The sequence below is a fragment of the Habropoda laboriosa genome, unplaced genomic scaffold, assembly GCF_001263275.1.
Source record: "Habropoda laboriosa isolate 0110345459 unplaced genomic scaffold, ASM126327v1 scaffold2, whole genome shotgun sequence".
Taxonomy (NCBI): domain Eukaryota; kingdom Metazoa; phylum Arthropoda; class Insecta; order Hymenoptera; family Apidae; genus Habropoda; species Habropoda laboriosa.
The window spans coordinates 629,761-647,098 of record NW_017100190.1 but is presented as its reverse complement, the minus strand read 5'-3'; the positions used below and the strand labels follow the sequence as shown (position 1 = coordinate 647,098).

Sequence of the window (17,338 nt, the reverse complement as noted above, 5' to 3'; positions counted from 1 at the left end):
TGTACGAATAGGAAAGAAGAAATTCGTCGTGAACGTTCACGAGAGCATCAGCTGGCGTTCGAAACGGGGGAGCGTGGAATCGTAAGATTATCTGACTAAATGAGCGGCTGGTTGGATGGGAGTTGGCTTATCAGCGCGTGTACGGAACGAGCAACCGATGACTAGCCGCGCGTGGACTAGTCGGCTGACGCTCCTCGACTGCCGCCGATCGTAGATGAAAGGCCTTCGGAATGCAAACACAGCGGGTGATAAACAGTCGATCGGTGATCATCGCGGTGCTTAGACGTACGTAAACGTGCGTGTAATCTGCGTGACGTGCGCGAGAGTGGTCGCGAGTACGGAAACACCGCCTGTCTGTCTACCAGGCTGTGCAACGCTCTATCTACTTGTCCGGATCTCGTCTCCAACTTCAACTCGGCCATGAAGCCAGCCGACTGACCCAACTACTCAACCCTAAACTCGTCGCTTCTATCTCGTGCCTGACATCGCGGAGATTAGCCGATTAGCGGAGAAACGGAAACCGAGGATATAAACTTAATGGACGCTTTCAAGTACGATCCGTAGGAAATCTTCCGCTGCTTTATCCTCGTCTTTTTCCCCGTCTGTCGTTGCGGTTAGTCGTCGTGTTCTCGAGGACGAACAGTGCTGTTCCAACGTGTACAGTGCAGCGAGGAGGAAAAATCGGAAAGAAAGTCGCGTAAGCCTGACGTTTATCTCGAACGCGACGTACGACCCTGGCTTATTTCCTATCTTTTTCACGAAATTTATCGCCGACATTCGCGACGCAACGAACACCGCCTTATCATTACGTTACGATTTTTCTCTCTTCGGAGAGTGTCGCTCTTTTTCTCCGCTGCTGATAAAGGAAAGGCGGTACGGAATGATCTGAACGATGCACTTTAATCTTCGTAGTTATCGGACGTAATAGACGGAAACCCTTATCGACGTTTGCTCAAGGCCGATTTTAGGTGCATCGTTTATCTTCGTACGTTCCCCTTCGAATGGAGCGAACAAAGCGGAGAATTCATGCCGATTACACAGTTGTTCGAATGAAATTATGAAACTCTAGAAATAGTCGTTTATCTTTTATCAACTTTATTGTTGTCCATTCTGACCGTTTAATCTACGTCGCATCTGTATCAAATTTCCCCCGACTGTTACATACAGCTAAACAAATCGTCGTAAGTGGTTCCTGACAAATAAAGGAGGGTTTCGCGTATCATAAAGCGACGTGTGACTGAAACGGAGAAAAAAGGAAACAAAGAAAGAGCAGACGAGAATTAGCAAGCCCGAGAAGTGCATCGTGAATCATCGATGAGTCAATGCTGGCAATTTGGCAATCGAATCGAAAACTCCACGAAATGCGCATCTCTCGTATTACCTCCCGCGGTTATATCTCTTATTTCTGTCCAGAGTTTCCACGTTTAAAACGGTAACCCCACCTACGAGTATCGTCACCATACTCTTGAAAGCGATTTGCGTAACGCGGTGCGTTGCGAAATTTTCCTCGCGGCTCGCCAACGCGAGAATAAATTTCAATGTTAACGCGCTCCGTCGTTTTTCCGGGGCCGTATCACCGTCACGATCTAACACGGCCGATTATGCACGGCTGTATTATTCATTCGAGTGTTAAACCTACAAACTCTCGCCACGTTTGTATCCTTCGTTTTCTCGATCGCCGCCTAGAGATCGATCGAAATTCGGAGGATCGCTTGCTAGCCTCCTCGCTATCCGACTCGATCCACGTGGCAGGCTGCTCCGTAACGAGCAGTTTCAATTATGCACACCGGTGTCCGCACGAGCGGCGCAACTTTGTTCGTTCCTCGAATTACAAAAAGTGCTCTGTCACAAGGACCTTTTCATTTGACGTTGTTGTCGCTTGTTAATGGACTCATTCACCGACCTCTCTCTTTCGCTCGAATTTCGTAGGAGCTGCGCCCCTAATTCGGAAGTCACCTCCGGAGAATCTCTCCGAGGAGGAATTTGCAGCTCGAGAGACACCGTGCCCGTCTCCGTTTCACCGCGTGCCACCTCCAAGCGGCCTTTTCAGCATCTGTATTGACAGAAACCTCCGGTGACCTCCAACAATTAAACAATTATCCCGTGCCTTCCCCTCGTTTATTATACCACTCTCCCTCGGTAGGCAGACGACGCGAGAGGGCCGTCTATTATGTAAAATCATGCACATATGTGGAACGCAGATAATCATAGCGCGGTAATTATCCACTTGACGGCTGGTAATCCTCTGTTGACCGTTCGACGTTTCTTGTGATCTTGACATTCCGGTAATCGGCCTCGATCAGATCGAGCCTCGTTTCTTCGAAAATCCCACAATCACGTACAATTATCTCACGATCGGAATTTCATAGACACACCGCTACGTCGCGTTCACAAGAGTGTATCGCAAAAAGTACACCTCGACTAGCTATCCCGTTCGAGAATGCTAAAGTGAATACGCAGAATAAAGACTGCACTTGTGTATACACAGTAGTCGTCTTCTTACGTTCACGGCATCTTTCTACCTACGCTTTTTAATAGCCTCTTCACCGTTACGTCCGCTACCTACCCAATAATTATTATTACAACCGTGTTTATTACGCAGATACTTTAAAGTACGCGATGTAACGAGAAGATGCGCCGTTCTTGTGCCCAACATCTATCGAGCAAACCGACCTAAACGCGAAGAATGAACTTTCGTCGTTACACGGTTACGCGCTGTTATTACTCCTCGTGAACGAGGTAGGCAGATCTGCGTTGTCGGCGGGATCGCGTCGCCGAAAGAGCCGCGCTTTTACGAACCTCAAGTACACCAGATGCATCTGCGCCGTACATACACAGACATCGAGCAAATCTGCTTTGGCATAATAATCGAGAGCCGTGCCTACTGTGACTGCTCGCGATTACGCCGTGTCGCGTGCCAGCCTTCCGCGACCTCCTCCAATTATTACCTACGTTAAGAATTCCGAGCAACGAGACGCGATAGTTTTTTTTGTCCGCCCCGTTAATGAGTTGCTCGTTAGCGGTGTCCCGTCGCCGGATGTCGCGCGTATTCACCTAGTTCCATTGTTTCGCGAAAATGACCGTTCAGCGTTCGCTGAATCACGAGAGAAACTGAAATCGATCGGTTGCACTCGGTGCAATTGAAAGAATATCAAAGGGAAATATGCAGCACCGCGAGCAAGTGTCCGCGGAAGGTGATCCGCCGCTGTGAGTGAACTGTTGCATCCGAACGATTTTAACGACGATAACAATAACGTGTCCGACGGAGAGTGTAGTCTAGTGGAAAATGGGAAAGCTTGAAAAAGCTTTATTACAGCTAATAGCTTTAGAATAGATATTACACTTCCCGCGGAGGATGTTTAATTATTATAAAATCGCGTGTGCGTCGCTGGATTATCGCGAGAGCGGATGGCAATCCCACGCGCGTTTCCCTCGTCAGCGTCTCGCTGAAACGAGAGGAGAATTCGGGGGAACATGATTTACACTTTACGTTACTACCGGTCACTTTCGCGGAGAATCGCGTGTACTTGAGCGCCGGCAGCGCAGCGGAGTCGCTGTCGCATCGGTAACGAGCGAGCAAGCAAGCAAGAGAGAATCTTTGCGAAATCGTGGCCGGCAATTGCGCCGGAACAAGGTAGCGAAGAAAAACAGAGGCAAAGGGAACGCTAATTAACATCTGACTAGTCTTTCGGACGAATTTACTATCCTAATGGAAATCTCTGTTGTACTCTGTAATCAGTTGGTGGTTTTCACGTGTTGGTACGATTTATTTTTTAGACCGTGGATGCAGCCGGGTATCGGAGGTGGAGGTGGCGCGGCCCACGCAGGTGGGACAGGTGACGACGAGGCTCCGAAAGATCCCGGTGTTCGGATCACTCATCAGTCTTACACCGAGAAAGACTACGAAGGTATCGAAATTTCTTCCTTCCTCCCATTGAACGGTTCGTCGACGGCCGGAACCCTCGGCTCGTGTTCTCACCTTCGCACACCTTCCCGTACGATTTAATCGAGCCTAAAGGTTGACTATTGGCGTGTAGGTCAGCCGGATACACGGATCTGGCTTCGGTGTTTGCTCACACAAGTCGCGTTCCAGGTGCTTCGAAAATCATTAGTTCCGTTCAACAGCGCGGCGATCCTCGCCGGACTCGACGTCACCTGTCCCGGCACGATCTTGAACCGTCGCGTCGCGTCCGCCGACGATCGATTCGGCTTACCGTTCTCCTTGTCCACGATAACGGAGATTATGGAATGGTTTAGAATAGCGAGAGTTGGACGGATCGAAGAAAACAGATCGGGATATATCCTTCCCCCGTTTGCCTGGGGCGCGCGAGGGGCATTTTTATCGTCGATAATCGTAGGAACTACCGCGATTCGAGAAGCACCGACGTCAGCTCTCTTTCATCTGCTTCCAGGTCACAGAGCGCACACGGTGTATGTGGGCGTGCATCTGCCAGGCGAGAGGAGACATCGTCGTCACCACAAGCACCATCATTCCCAACGTCAAACGTATTGTGCCGATAAGGAGAATGTGGAGAACGAGAGACCCAGTAAGTTCGTCACTTGCTTCTTCTCCCTTTTACTCAACCCCGTTGCAATATATCGTGGCATGGAAGAACCAGGGGTTCTGTCAAGATCGGCTCGCAAGGGCTACTTCCCTTGTTTTAACATTTCGGCAAATGATCGAACGCGCGCGCGAGGACCAGTCTAATCCCTTTTCGCATAAAGGATCTATAACCACCCGCGAATAGAAACGGGAGACGAATGTCGTGTCTCTTGTAGGTCAGGAGTTTTCGAGGCTAAAGTAGTCGGTGCTTCTCTGCACATCCAACTCCGTTAATCGGTCTCGTGCGGCTTCGAAAAGATCTACTCCAACCAGCCGGGAAGAAAGCCACTTCGCCACGAGTCGAGAGATACGAGGTAAATGAGAACTTTCGCCAACTATCTCTCGTTTCGCTCGATCGTCCGATCGTTAAACGGGGGCCATCGTCTCTGCCGCGTGCGAGGGATGAAACAAGTAGGAGCGCGTATGCGCAATGTCTCAGACAAAGGAGACTGTAACGTCGAAATAGCTGCTGCAGAACGCGCGTGTAAACGTTCCACGGTATGTTGCACTTTGCGGCGTTATTGAACGGTATGTGGCAACCAGCCAACCACTTGTCACGACTTCTCCGGCTGTTCACCCTACTTCTGGCACACCGGGTACAAGAGGGTGACCGATATCGAGTCCCGGCCTTTCCCCTCGTCAGGTCCCACCCTTTTGTCCCTTGGAAGTTTATCAACCGAGCTTGTGGATACGAGAACGAAGAAGGGTGATCGATCGACGTCGGTGGTCCACGAGTTTACCCAAACAGTTCTTTCGTTTGCAGCTGCAGAATCGATGCAGCGATTCACATTCTCTTCCCACCGCGCCGCGTCGCGTGCAATCGATAGTTTTAATTTCGTCGGAGAAAGGCTATTTACGTCGCGAGCTTTCGGTCGGATATTAAAGAACCACCGGCAGGTAATGTTTGGTTAATTCGTCGACGACGTTGGAAAGGATCGCGCGCGGTGCCGTTCAGTCACCGAGAAACTGCGAGATTATGGGGGAATAATCGAGCTAGAGTGTCGTTGACGTTTCAGGACAATTGCTGATGACTCGAAGGAGTCGACTATCTAGCATCTGTGATCCCGACGGCGAGATGATACGTAAGCCTGAACACGTACCAAAACTTGTGTGTATTCACGGACACTTTTTTCCCCACCAACAGAGACCATTCGTTTGCTCGAATGATTTGGACGGTTCGTCGAACGACGAGAGCCCCGCTTCCATACAATTACGTTCGAGGAATTTCGTCAAGGTTACTCGCCGCGGCCTGTACGACAATTCCACAAGGGAATAATTACGTTTGATTAATATTTATCGGATCAAATCGTTCCGTCGTTTATCATGGTTACATAAAGAGCATTGCAGTCGTTAGCGTGACAGGAATACGTCATTGTGGATTATCTGCGTGTCGTGTGCGTTTTCCACGAATCGAAAACGAGTCTCTCTCTACTCGGATTATTATTTCCCGCTGTTTTTATCGCACCGGTAATCGTTCTACGGAAACGGATAGCCACACGAATGGTCTCGACAAATCTTTTCCGATACACGAGACTCTTCTCACACGATCCATGCCGCACGCTATCGGAAGGGAAACGAAAGGAAAACGATAGGAAAACGCATCTATTATTTGCCGTGCTCTGCTCGACACACCTTTCTTTTACTTACAATTAGGCGTCTTGTGCATGCGTCGTGGATCATTGCGCACGCAAAATTCGCGTCGTTCATTCTGCACCGCTCGACGAATTAATTCCAACGTTTCTCATTCATCCCCCTTTTTCTCCGACTACTTCTTATCTCTTTCCAGTCACCGAACTGTGTGCGTGTAGAACACGTTCGACATTACGAACAATTCGTTCAGACAATTCTATATTTGCTCTTTTCTCCACTACACACGTCCACTCTTCTGTTTCTCTTTCTCTGCATCGATATATAGACACGTATACTTTCGATGTTTCTCGTACGTTCTCGTCGCGCGTTCAACAGGAGCGTCGAGTTTCACCAGGCAACTGTCTGAAATTGCAGTCACACCGCCAGCCCAGAGGGTGCAGTTCATCCTTGGCGAGGAAGTCGGCGACGATGCACACGAGTCACATCCCCTCTTCTCCGAAATGGAGGAGCTCGTCAAGGATGGCGACGAGATGGAATGGAAGGAAACCGCCAGGTAATCCAGCCCCGGGGCATCTTACCTACTATTTTATCGCCCAACGACCGCGAGCCTCGTTTTCTCTTGGTACCCTCCAGATGGATCAAATTCGAGGAGGACGTCGAGGAGGGTGGAAACAGATGGAGCAAACCTCACGTAGCGACCCTCTCTTTGCACTCCCTATTCGAGCTCAGAAGCCTGCTGTTAAACGGCACCGTGATGTTGGACATGGAGGCGTCCAGCCTGGAACAAATCGCCGATTTGGTTCTCGATAACATGATCAACAAAGACTCGTTGCCGATCGAAGCGAGGGAGAAGGTACAGATCGAATGAAAAAAGGAACCCTCTTTGATATACTAACGAGAAAGCTCTTATCTTGGGACGCGTAGGTGAGGGAGGCACTTCTGGTCAGGCATCGGCATCAACACGAAAGACGCAAAGATAACAATATGTCCAGACTACCTATTATCAGATCGTTGGCCGAGATAGGCCGAAATCATTCTTCTTCCAAGAGTAAGTTCACAAACGCTCGTCGTCCCAGATCGAACAAAACTTCAATCAGATACTACAGTAATTGAGTTCTGTGTCTTTTTCGTTTTTTTTTTCTTTCTTTCTTTCACGTATTATCGAACAAACACACGTTTTTACGTTTATCTATTTTGGTTACTCGCTTGATAAGGCAAAGTTGAACGTGAATCAAGGGTACACACTGGATTGGTGGTAAAAAAGAACTTAGGGCCCACAAGTTTCCGGCAATACACCGATACACCCGTTCCAGAGTTAGTAGCACTCACACATTAAACGCGTGAAAAACGCTCGACATTTTCAGATTACTGGTGTACATGTGGTTTGCATGCGTTGTTGACGTCAGATTTACAGGAGCGTCGCGATGCAAGGGGCGCCTACGCGTCCTCCGTCGCTCGCAGCAGCAGCTGCCCGAATTCGAACACGGCTTTGCTGTCGAAAGAGGCGAAAGATCTGAAAGGACCGTACCTTCTGGTTCCAGGTATAACATAGGCCAGACTGCTTGTGCAGCGCCTCGATAGCCTAGGGTGACGGTGCTTTCGCAGCTTTCTAATCTCCTCCGTAATTCATTTTTAACCCCAACCGTGTCTCTCATTCTCCTCGTGTATATTAACAACCCTAATCATACGTACCCTCTGTCTAGACTTGATCCCCGGTATATCGCGCTAAACTTCGATCTCCCGTGGTATAGCAACACCGGCCTATAGATGCAAGTATACGTATTGACACTTGTTTCTTATTTCACGTGGTCGGATTCACAACATGGTTCGCGATGTGTCAGCTAAAAGGTTAGACCGTCAGGTGGTTACTGTTCCTAAGAAATTTCAAACGATAGCACAGATCCGTGTCTCTTTTCGTTCCTCTCGGTATTGTGTTTAAACTTTAAACGACTTCGTCATTTTTTCTCACTCTCTCTCTCTCTCTCTCTCTCTCTCTATTTCTCTCTCCCTTTATATTTTACCTCTTGTACATACGTTATTGAACGCCGGTCGTACAAGATACATTTCTCGCCCCTATATACTTGTTCTGTCGATTTCTCGGTGTTTTTTACAGTAGTTGAGCATTGCACGGAGCGAATCACACGTAAGATTTCACTCTTACTCGGACTTGGCCAAACCGTCCGACTAGTACCGACCGTTACTACTGCGACCGTACGCAGCATCGACACGAGAGAACACGAGTAGGAACACCTAAACACACTACCTAACTAAAAGGCATGTCCTTTGTTACTCTCTCTCTATCTCTCTCTCTCTGATTGTCCAACTTGATGCACGTCACTCGATGTACACTTTCACTATTCGATATCGTACCCTTGTACCTAACTAACTGTCACACTATTTTTAATCTAACGTTTCGTCTAATCTTTTCAGCGTTCCCCCAACGGTAAAATCGTTCCTTTTTTTCCCCCCTCGTCCGCGATCGTTCGAACGATAAAAACGATACCGAGCGATAAGGGTTGCAGCTTCGAGCAGACACGTTCGAAGCGCGACCATTCGCAACCATGTATCGCGCTATTAAACCAGAGTCCCCCCCTCCCTCTCGTTCTCTCCTCCCTTTGTAAATAAAGAACGATCCTGGTGTGTGTTTCATGCTCATTTTTAGTGGAGGAATCGAATTCCGCCCCGGCGATCGCCGGCGCAACAGGTCACGGCAGTGGAGCAGCGCTGAACGCCGGTAGCCGCTTCCTTGCCATACCCGGTAATCCCGGTAAACTGCTTTACTGTGCTTGCTTTTTCACTTTCTACTACTCTTCTTCTAACATGCCGCAGTAACAACCCTCTCGTCGCCGTAGATTTCCCGTAGTAACGTGCTCTCTCTCTCTCTCTCTCTCTCTCTCTTTACATAGATATATATATATACGTACATCTTGTATCTAGTACAATTAGTTCCGTTGACGAGAAGAAAGCTCGGAAGAAAAGCTCGGGGAGAAGCTTTTTTCGAATAAGGATCTTTTCCCCGTGCACGAAAATCACAACGACGAGAGTGTCGCGAGTTGCTCGAATCCCGAACCGAAAGAATCAACCCACCCTGCCACGATCGCTCAAAATAACACCAGTATCGGCAAACGATTATCGAGAGCAAGTGGAAACACGGAAAACAAAATCGGCTCTCTGTCCTCGAGTGCTGCAACTAGGTGTACGTGTGTGTGTGTGTGTGTGTGTGTGTGTACGAGCGTGTCTGTGTCCGTGTGGTCAATCTATCGGAAAAGTTTACCGCATTTGTTACCCTTCGAAAGGGTTGAGCAACGTGCTCTTGACATTTAATGGAAACTTCACCGGTATACGTGTGTGTGTGTGTGTTTCTCGTGTGTAACGTAACGATCGTCGCAAAAGTAGAAACTCGGCTTAAACGAGAACGTCGGTTTAATCTCGAGACTTATTCTGTAAATTTTGGATAAAAATGTCGAAACTTCGCATCGAACGTGAAACGGAAGAAAATAGGCAATTGTGAGTGTCGCGAATAAGAGGATCGGGTTATAAGACTTCCTCGCAATATCGCGGAATCCCCGCTGTATCGGATTCCTGCAACTCGGAAACGCTTTCGACACGCGAATGTGGGTCGTGGCTATCCAACGTTTCTAATGGTCTTGGATAGAAGCGGTAATTGAGAGGAAACGGGAAAATACCTAGTCTTCTCGATTACGATGCCCACGCGACCGTCTCGTTGCGATTCACCTTGGAAACGAGGCAGTAGGCGGTAAGCTAGATCTCTTTCAGGCCAAGAACCAGGAACAAACGGTATGGATCGAAGTCCGAGCAGTGTGTCAATTAGCAGAAATCACAGTTCGTCCGCGTTAGAGAACGGAGACGCGAATCACAGGGTTTGTGTGCCTTTATTTCACCTCCTGACGTTAGACCATGTCTTCGAACATCTTCTCACGACTCTTTCAACAGGGTAACACTCACTTCATGAGAAAGATACCAGCTGGAGCGGAAGCAAGCAACATCCTCGTAGGAGAAGTGGATTTTTTAGATAAGACCCTGTCAGCTTTCATTCGATTGAGCCAGGCAGGAATAATGGGCGACTTAACGGAAGTACCTGTGCCAACGAGATTTATATTCGTCCTGCTGGGACCTACGGTAAGATTTCTGTTCCACGTATCGAACGAATCCACCCCACGTTACGCACCAGCTCGATAGAATCCGATTGTTTGCTGAGTATCGACAGAAAAGAAATTCCCGGAGAACGGGTATATGCGGATTGACGGTAACGCGATGAAGAGCCAGGTTCTCATTTCGGGTAATTAATGTTTTAACGAAGCAATTGTCCAGGCTGATTGGCCGGTTATTCTCGGCCTTGGAGAGATACGCGAAGCAATTTCTACCCTGGGTATGAATGAAAGGTTCGTTATCGTTTGAGATCGTCTCGATTCTCCGCCTCTTTCCGTACCACCGTTTGTCGCATTTCTTCCGCCAATCTTTCCTCTCCACTTTTCGCTTATCGATCACCGGGGAGCACCGTGATTAGCAAATAGGGCATCCACTCGGTGAAACCTCTTCTCGATTCATTTTCAACTTCCTACTTTCGCAAAAGTACCCTCTCGTCTCGTCAGCTCTAATCGATCGATTCTCGCCCTCGTGTCTCGATCACGCAGGGCGGAATCTCAGGCTTCCACGAGATCGGCCGCGCCATGGCGACTCTCATGTCCGACGAGGTATTCCACGACGTGGCTTACAAAGCGAAGAACAGAAATCATCTGCTGGCCGGAATCGACGAGTTCCTGGACGCGGTCACGGTTCTACCTCCCGGGGAATGGGATCCCGCGATCAGAATAGAACCACCTGCCGCCATTCCTTCGCAGGTAAACTAGATAATGTTCGCAGGAAACGAACTGGCAATTTCCATTTTCGCTATCATTCGGATCGCTTGGTTTGTAACTCGGTTTACAGGACGTAAGAAAGCGGCCGAAGGAAGAGAAACCGAGGGAGGAGTTGGACGAAGAGGCGGACGAGCAGAAGTTGAGAGAAGAGTCCGGACTATCGAGGACGGGTAGACTTTTCGGTGGTTTGATGAACGACGTGAAGAGAAAAGCGCCGTTCTACTTCTCCGACTTCAAAGACGCGTTGGCTCTTCAATGTATAGCCTCGTTCATTTTCCTCTACTTCGCCTGTCTCTCCCCCATAATCACGTTCGGTGGCTTACTCGGCGAAGCCACGGGGAAACATATGGCCGCCATGGAGTCGCTGGTTTCCGGTTTCGTCTGCGGCATTGGGTACGGATTTTTCTCCGGGCAACCTCTCACCATTCTCGGCTCCACCGGTCCTGTTTTAGTCTTCGAAACTATAGTCTACGAATTTTGCAAGTGAGCACAAATCCTGTTGCACGGATTTAAAAAGTTCCTTTTGAACGTTCTAAAATTCGATCGTTCTGTCCGCAGAAAATCAGATTGGAACTACATGTCTTTCCGTTTTTGGATCGGCTCGTGGATAACCCTGATTCTGCTGATTCTCGTCGCGATCGACGCCAGTGCTCTGGTCTGCTACATCACACGGTTCACCGAGGAGAACTTCGCCACCCTGATCGCGTTCATCTTCATCTACAAGGTATTTTCTTTCCTTTCGTCTTCTTTCCCTCGAAAATAATCGCTTCTTGTCCCTCGCCGTTGCATCTGAATTACGCAACCGTGTCCTTCTACCGCGAGGCGAGTTAATTGGATGGGATGTAGCTGTGTGTGCTTCGCGAATCGCTCCATCAGCGAAAATTTCCCGACATTTGGGTCACGAATCGCGCGGGGTGTACGCGTCTAATCGAAAGCGTTCCGCTCGGGCTTCGAGACCCCGTACAGTTCCAAGGTTCGATCGACCTCGATCTTGACGAGAGAAAGTGAATATCACTCTTTCAGGCGATCGAAAACGTATTGTCCATCGGCAAGAAGTACCCTATTAATACCCACGCCAACGACCCGTTCGACTACGAGTGCTGGTGCAGGCCGCCGAATGGTAGCCTTCCTTCTAGCTACGACAACGTCAATTGGACGGCGTTGGATCAAAAAACATGCCAGGTTAATTGAACGTAGAAGCCGAAGCTCGTTAGCCGAAAATTACAAACTGCAATCGTTCCCTTGATCTCGACACTTCGTTAACTTTCTTTCAGAGTTACAATGGCACGGTGGTGGGCGACGGTTGCAGCCAGACCCACTACATACCCGATGTGTTCCTCATGTCAATTATACTATTCATGGGCACATTCTTGTTATCCGTCGAGCTGAAAGATTTCAAGAACGCTCTCTTCTTCCCGTCAAAGGTACGTTGCTCAAACTAATTCCAGAGATGTCTGATTTCTCCCGTCTACGATATACAGGTGAGACAAGTGGTCAGCGATTTCGCGGTGATCATCGCGATCTTCTCGATGAGCACGCTCGACCATTTCGTGAACATTCCAACGCCGAAGCTCGAAGTGCCGGAGGAGTTTAAGCCAACCTTGGCTGATCGAGGATGGATCATCTGGCCTTTTCAAAGTAACCCATGGTGGAGCGCGATCGTCGCGTGTCTTCCAGCTCTCCTAGGCACTATACTGATCTTCATGGATCAGCAAATTACAGCCGTGATAGTGAACAGAAAGGAGAACAAATTAAAGGCGAGTGTCCCTCCTCTCTTCGTTTTTACAAGACGATTTCTTTGCTGGACGTGTCGTTTGCTTCCTCTTACAGAAAGGGTGCGGTTATCATTTGGATCTATTCATTCTCGCGATCCTCATAGAAATTTGCTCCGTGATGGGGTTACCCTGGTTCGTCGCGGCCACCGTGCTCTCGATCAATCACGTGAACTCGTTGAAGCTGGAATCGGAATGCGCCGCGCCCGGAGAGAAGCCACAGTTTCTTGGAGTACGCGAACAACGTGTCACACACATTCTCATCTTTCTCATGATCGGCTGTTCCGTGCTGCTCACGCCAATGTTGAGACACATACCGATGCCCGTACTATTCGGAGTTTTCCTCTACATGGGTGTCGCCTCGCTCAAAGGACTGCAGTTCTTCGACAGGATTCTGATCATGCTGATGCCAGTGAAATACCAACCCGATTACATGTTCCTTCGACAGGTGAGAAGAACAACGTCAAATTATTCCTCGACAATGATTCGACATATTTTCACGCTTCTTATTTTATTCAGGTACCGTTGAAACGCGTGCATCTGTTCACAACGATACAACTGACTTGCCTTGCCTGCTTGTGGATCATCAAATCCTTCAGCAGCACTTCCATTCTGTTCCCTCTGATGGTAAATCGCGTTACTCTAAGCGTCTCGTTAATTGCAAGAACATTTTACTCAGACAATTCACGTTGCTCGTAGCTGGTGGTGATGATCGGGATACGGAAATCGTTGGACCTACTGTTCACTCAACGGGAGCTCAAGATTCTGGACGACGTAATGCCGGAACCGAGCAAGAAACACGCGGACGATCTTCGACAGCTGGAGAGCGGCGAGGTTAGCACCATGAGACGAATACTAAATATCATCACTTGTCGTAAATAGCACGCGAGAGGTGACCGCGTGGCGAACATTCGCCCCGTGGTCACGGTAACTGTCTGCGACTACGACGAGCCTGCCTTGAAACGGGACGAACAACGCGTAAACACGTCCTAAAGCATCTCCATTCTTCCTTCACACTCCTCGTCGTCTTATCTTATGTTTAATGCTCCTCTCCGACCAAGCAATAATAATTTTAGCATTAAACGTGCCAGAGTGACGAGGAGAATGGCCTAAAATATATACGAAATTAAAGATGTACGCTCGGTGGTTCCTCGACCAAAATTTGCTACAACGAACCTTCCATTCGTATATACCACCAGCAACTAACAGCGAGTGCCAAATAAATTTCGCGTAAGAAGTAACGCTCGGTCCGACCAGTATTAATTACAATGTAACAATTATACACTTGTTATTCGAGATGGCAGTAGCGTTTTGGATACGTTTCTTTTGATAGGTGTTGAATTTGTTGTTGTAGTCGAGTTAGGTAAGAAAGAAGGAAAAAAGCATATTTATCGAAGATATTTATACCGTTGAGAAAAATCGTAAAATGTTCGTTATGACGTCGCCACAATTTTTCACGGCCTAAACAAAGTTTCGTTAATAAAACGTGGACGAATCTATCGTTTTCTTCTTTTTATTTTGTTCAACGTACCAAACGTCGTTTTATCATTTGATCGCAACACGTGCAGAAACTATAAGGAACCGCAAATGTTTCGTCTACCGTTCAATACACATGTATACCGGTTCGATGTATCGACGAACACGGATTGCCTACCTTGCTTGACATGTAAAAATACATTATTATTTAAGAACACACACAAATCTCTCTATAATCCCAGCTCTGTCCTTACGCACCACTCACCGCGACACGATCGATACACTGATACACGTGCCAATGTATACAAACACACAGACAGACACACTCTTATCCGCATGCTATGCTCCGAAGTCCCTGACACGAAGCGACACGTGTGGAACAACAGGCTACACGCGGCAAAGGCAAATCAGACGGATCTTCGGTACCGTAACTTCCAAATTTTCCCTTACACACGTACCATCGCAAAAGATTGTTATTAGGTAAGAAAACAAGATGCGAAACAGCATAACTCGAACATTGAGGCAGTTTGCATACGGAGAATGAGAAATGAAAAGAAATGCAAAGCAAAGCAATGGGGAAAAAAGAAAGGTAAAGAGATAAAAAGTTGGCAGAAAAGTTGGACGATGAGGAAACGAAAGAATCCCAAAGAGACACGTAAAGGTAGCGGTGGTCGTCGAATCCTGCGGCTCTCTGATCGGTACGTGGGCCACAAGTGCACGTCCATAATTCCTCAGCATCGAGAATAATTTTTAACATTTTCTATCTATGTACATCCCTGGCTAAAAGATCACACCGTTATATTGCGCTGAACTTGAGAATTGTCGTGCACTGCGATGAAAATTGATCGCGATCGCGACAACGATGGCATGGATTCCGAGACCGTGGTTCCAGTGATCCGCTTAGACCTGTTATTATAATTCCGGTATCACGGAGGAAAATAGAGTAATCGAGCTAATTCTACTTTTTCACGCGATACCTGCTCGTACTTCAGCCGAATGCGCTATTCTACTCTGTTTGTCTCCTTTTTTCTGTACGTCTACCAGCTCGATCGATACCAACCGATTTAACGCTTTCCCTTTTTTACACTCCCCCCACCGATCCTGTCGTCGTCGTTTTTTCTCCGAAAGTCTGTGACATGATGAATACGGTAGTGGCGTGAGTTTTGCCGAGTTCGATGCATGGCTTGACTTGTACACTTTTTCCCCAAAGTTAACGATCAGGCAGCCGAAGCGCGTTGAAACTGAACGTTCCCGGTTTCTTCCCCCAGGAGCAGAACGAATCCATGGATTACGGTCCATCGGGAAACATACAAATCTCGCTGGCGAACGGCAATATCATGAAGATCCCGATGGCGAGCATCAATATCAGCGAGGAAGTGAATAAAACAGGGATCTGGCAGCAGGTGAACGAGGGCAACGAGAAAATGAAACAATCGAAATTCCTCAAGTACGTAGAAGTAGTTCGCGATTGAAATTTTTCGGAATAACGAGATAGAGGGAACGTTAACCAATTACTCCGTTAACCAATTTAGCGCTGGAAAGCAAAAGAAGCACTCGAAGAAAGAAAACTCTTTGATGGCCGATGAGACCACTAGACTGACTACGATGACCGAAGAGGACGAGGATGACAGTGGGATCTCTATCAAGGTGACAAACGTAAATGACTCTAAATTCTAACCACCATCACCAAACCGATTAATTACATGGCAAGTCACACAGCAAGAGCACCAATACACCGGCATGCAACATACCCCCTATACTCTACTGTGAGTAAGAGTAAAAAAGGGGGCTGCACGGAACCCTTGAGCAGAGTCGTCTTGTCCCAATGATAGATTTTTGTCTCTTTAACAACACCGACGACTCTGTGCTAGAAAAAGAAAAACAGAACGTTAATCTTCGATCGTACGATCCCTATTGTCATATTTACAAGCACGAAACACGTTATACTCCCGCTACAATCGTATATTTCGGCAGCATGCAGTGTTCGCCTATGAATATTCCACACGTAGTACGAATAGAGAAACAGTAGACAGATATTTAACATGCAACTCGATCTCTATTGAGATTATCCAACAGATTGTATCGTCAAATTAACACTCGCATGAATCGATCTCCTTATTGTTTTGCACCTTCGTAGTTCCATCTATTCGTGCATGTGTTTTCGATCGTAAACCTCTCGTACCTACGATACTATCAATCGTAACGATTAAATAATCACCGTGCGACACGTAGTTTCAAGAGGCTGTTAGCGATGACGTTTAAATTCAGTGTACTCAAGGCTCCGTTACGAAACTTTTCTCAAACATCTTCGCGTGTAGCTGTGTATAGATTTGCGCTTCTTTGAAACGATCGGCTTATCGTTGGTGCGTTCGCGCGAAATTATGCGGAATGTTTGATTTCATCGTTTCAGGTAGACTTGATACGATCGAAGGAAAGCATCAGCCAGTTAACGATTAATGGCACTACCTCGGCCGAGACCTCTGTCTAACGAGAGAGAAAAAGAGAGAGAGCGAGAGAGAGAGCGAGAGAAAGAGAGAGAGAGAGAGAGAGAGAGAAGGAACGTTTGTAATTTCGTCAGATCGATAAATCGGCACGAGATTTACAATTTCGTCCAGATCGTCGAGTGATAGATCTCGATGACCGGTGGTGAAGACAGAACATTGTTGCAAGGACAATAATGCGAGCAACAACGTGTACAAAGAGCGTATTACCATGATTATTGTACGAAACTAGGAAACACCGATACGCGAAGAACGAGAACGTTGTTTTTTTTTTTTTTTTTTCAGTTCTGTATCCTTGCTCGAGTGCAATTAACGAGTGCCATCTACGGATAAAGTATACCTAGACGAAGCTGACAGGAACATGGTTTATTTGTAATGAGAATTGAAGAAACGCGCACACCATTGAAATTTCGAAGTAGGACGTTCTAGATTTTAAGACTCGATTCGGACAGGTCGACGCGTGAACATTGTCATCGTTGGATCTCGAATCAAACTTTCGTGTCAGTGTGCAATAAC

The 17,338-nt window shown here is 47.6% G+C and overlaps 1 protein-coding gene across 3 annotated transcripts; it reads left to right on the top strand.

The window, feature by feature from the left end:
• The first annotated feature begins 231 nt into the window (after positions 1-231).
• On the top strand, positions 232-17,214 carry LOC108580177 (electroneutral sodium bicarbonate exchanger 1). Of its 3 annotated transcripts, XM_017943871.1 has the most exons (21): positions 232-551; positions 3,778-3,908; positions 4,413-4,547; positions 6,608-6,746; positions 6,827-7,046; positions 7,118-7,241; positions 7,558-7,734; positions 9,971-10,074; positions 10,148-10,333; positions 10,849-11,055; positions 11,144-11,556; positions 11,632-11,797; positions 12,097-12,255; positions 12,348-12,497; positions 12,555-12,830; positions 12,904-13,293; positions 13,365-13,472; positions 13,545-13,679; positions 15,590-15,768; positions 15,854-15,968; positions 16,732-16,809. In XM_017943871.1, exons 1-21 carry the CDS (start codon positions 538-540, stop codon positions 16,807-16,809), a joined length of 3,606 nt encoding a protein of 1,201 aa, XP_017799360.1. In that variant the 5' UTR covers positions 232-537. The 3 variants fall into 3 exon arrangements, with proteins under 3 accessions (XP_017799360.1, XP_017799362.1, XP_017799361.1); XM_017943872.1 differs by lacking the exons at positions 232-551; positions 3,778-3,908; positions 4,413-4,547 and adding exons at positions 4,862-4,917; positions 5,620-5,685 and having other exon boundaries at positions 16,732-17,214; XM_017943873.1 differs by lacking the exons at positions 232-551; positions 3,778-3,908; positions 4,413-4,547 and adding an exon at positions 4,836-4,917 and having other exon boundaries at positions 16,732-17,214.
• The last annotated feature ends 124 nt before the right edge of the window (positions 17,215-17,338 follow it).

Excerpts from the sequence above, each read along its gene's own strand:
- LOC108580177 (XM_017943871.1), top strand. Across the intron at positions 11,557-11,631 it reads ATAGTCTACGAATTTTGCAA|AAAATCAGATTGGAACTACA; the intron begins GTGAGCACAAAT and ends TTCTGTCCGCAG. Across the intron at positions 12,498-12,554 it reads CTCTCTTCTTCCCGTCAAAG|GTGAGACAAGTGGTCAGCGA; the intron begins GTACGTTGCTCA and ends TACGATATACAG.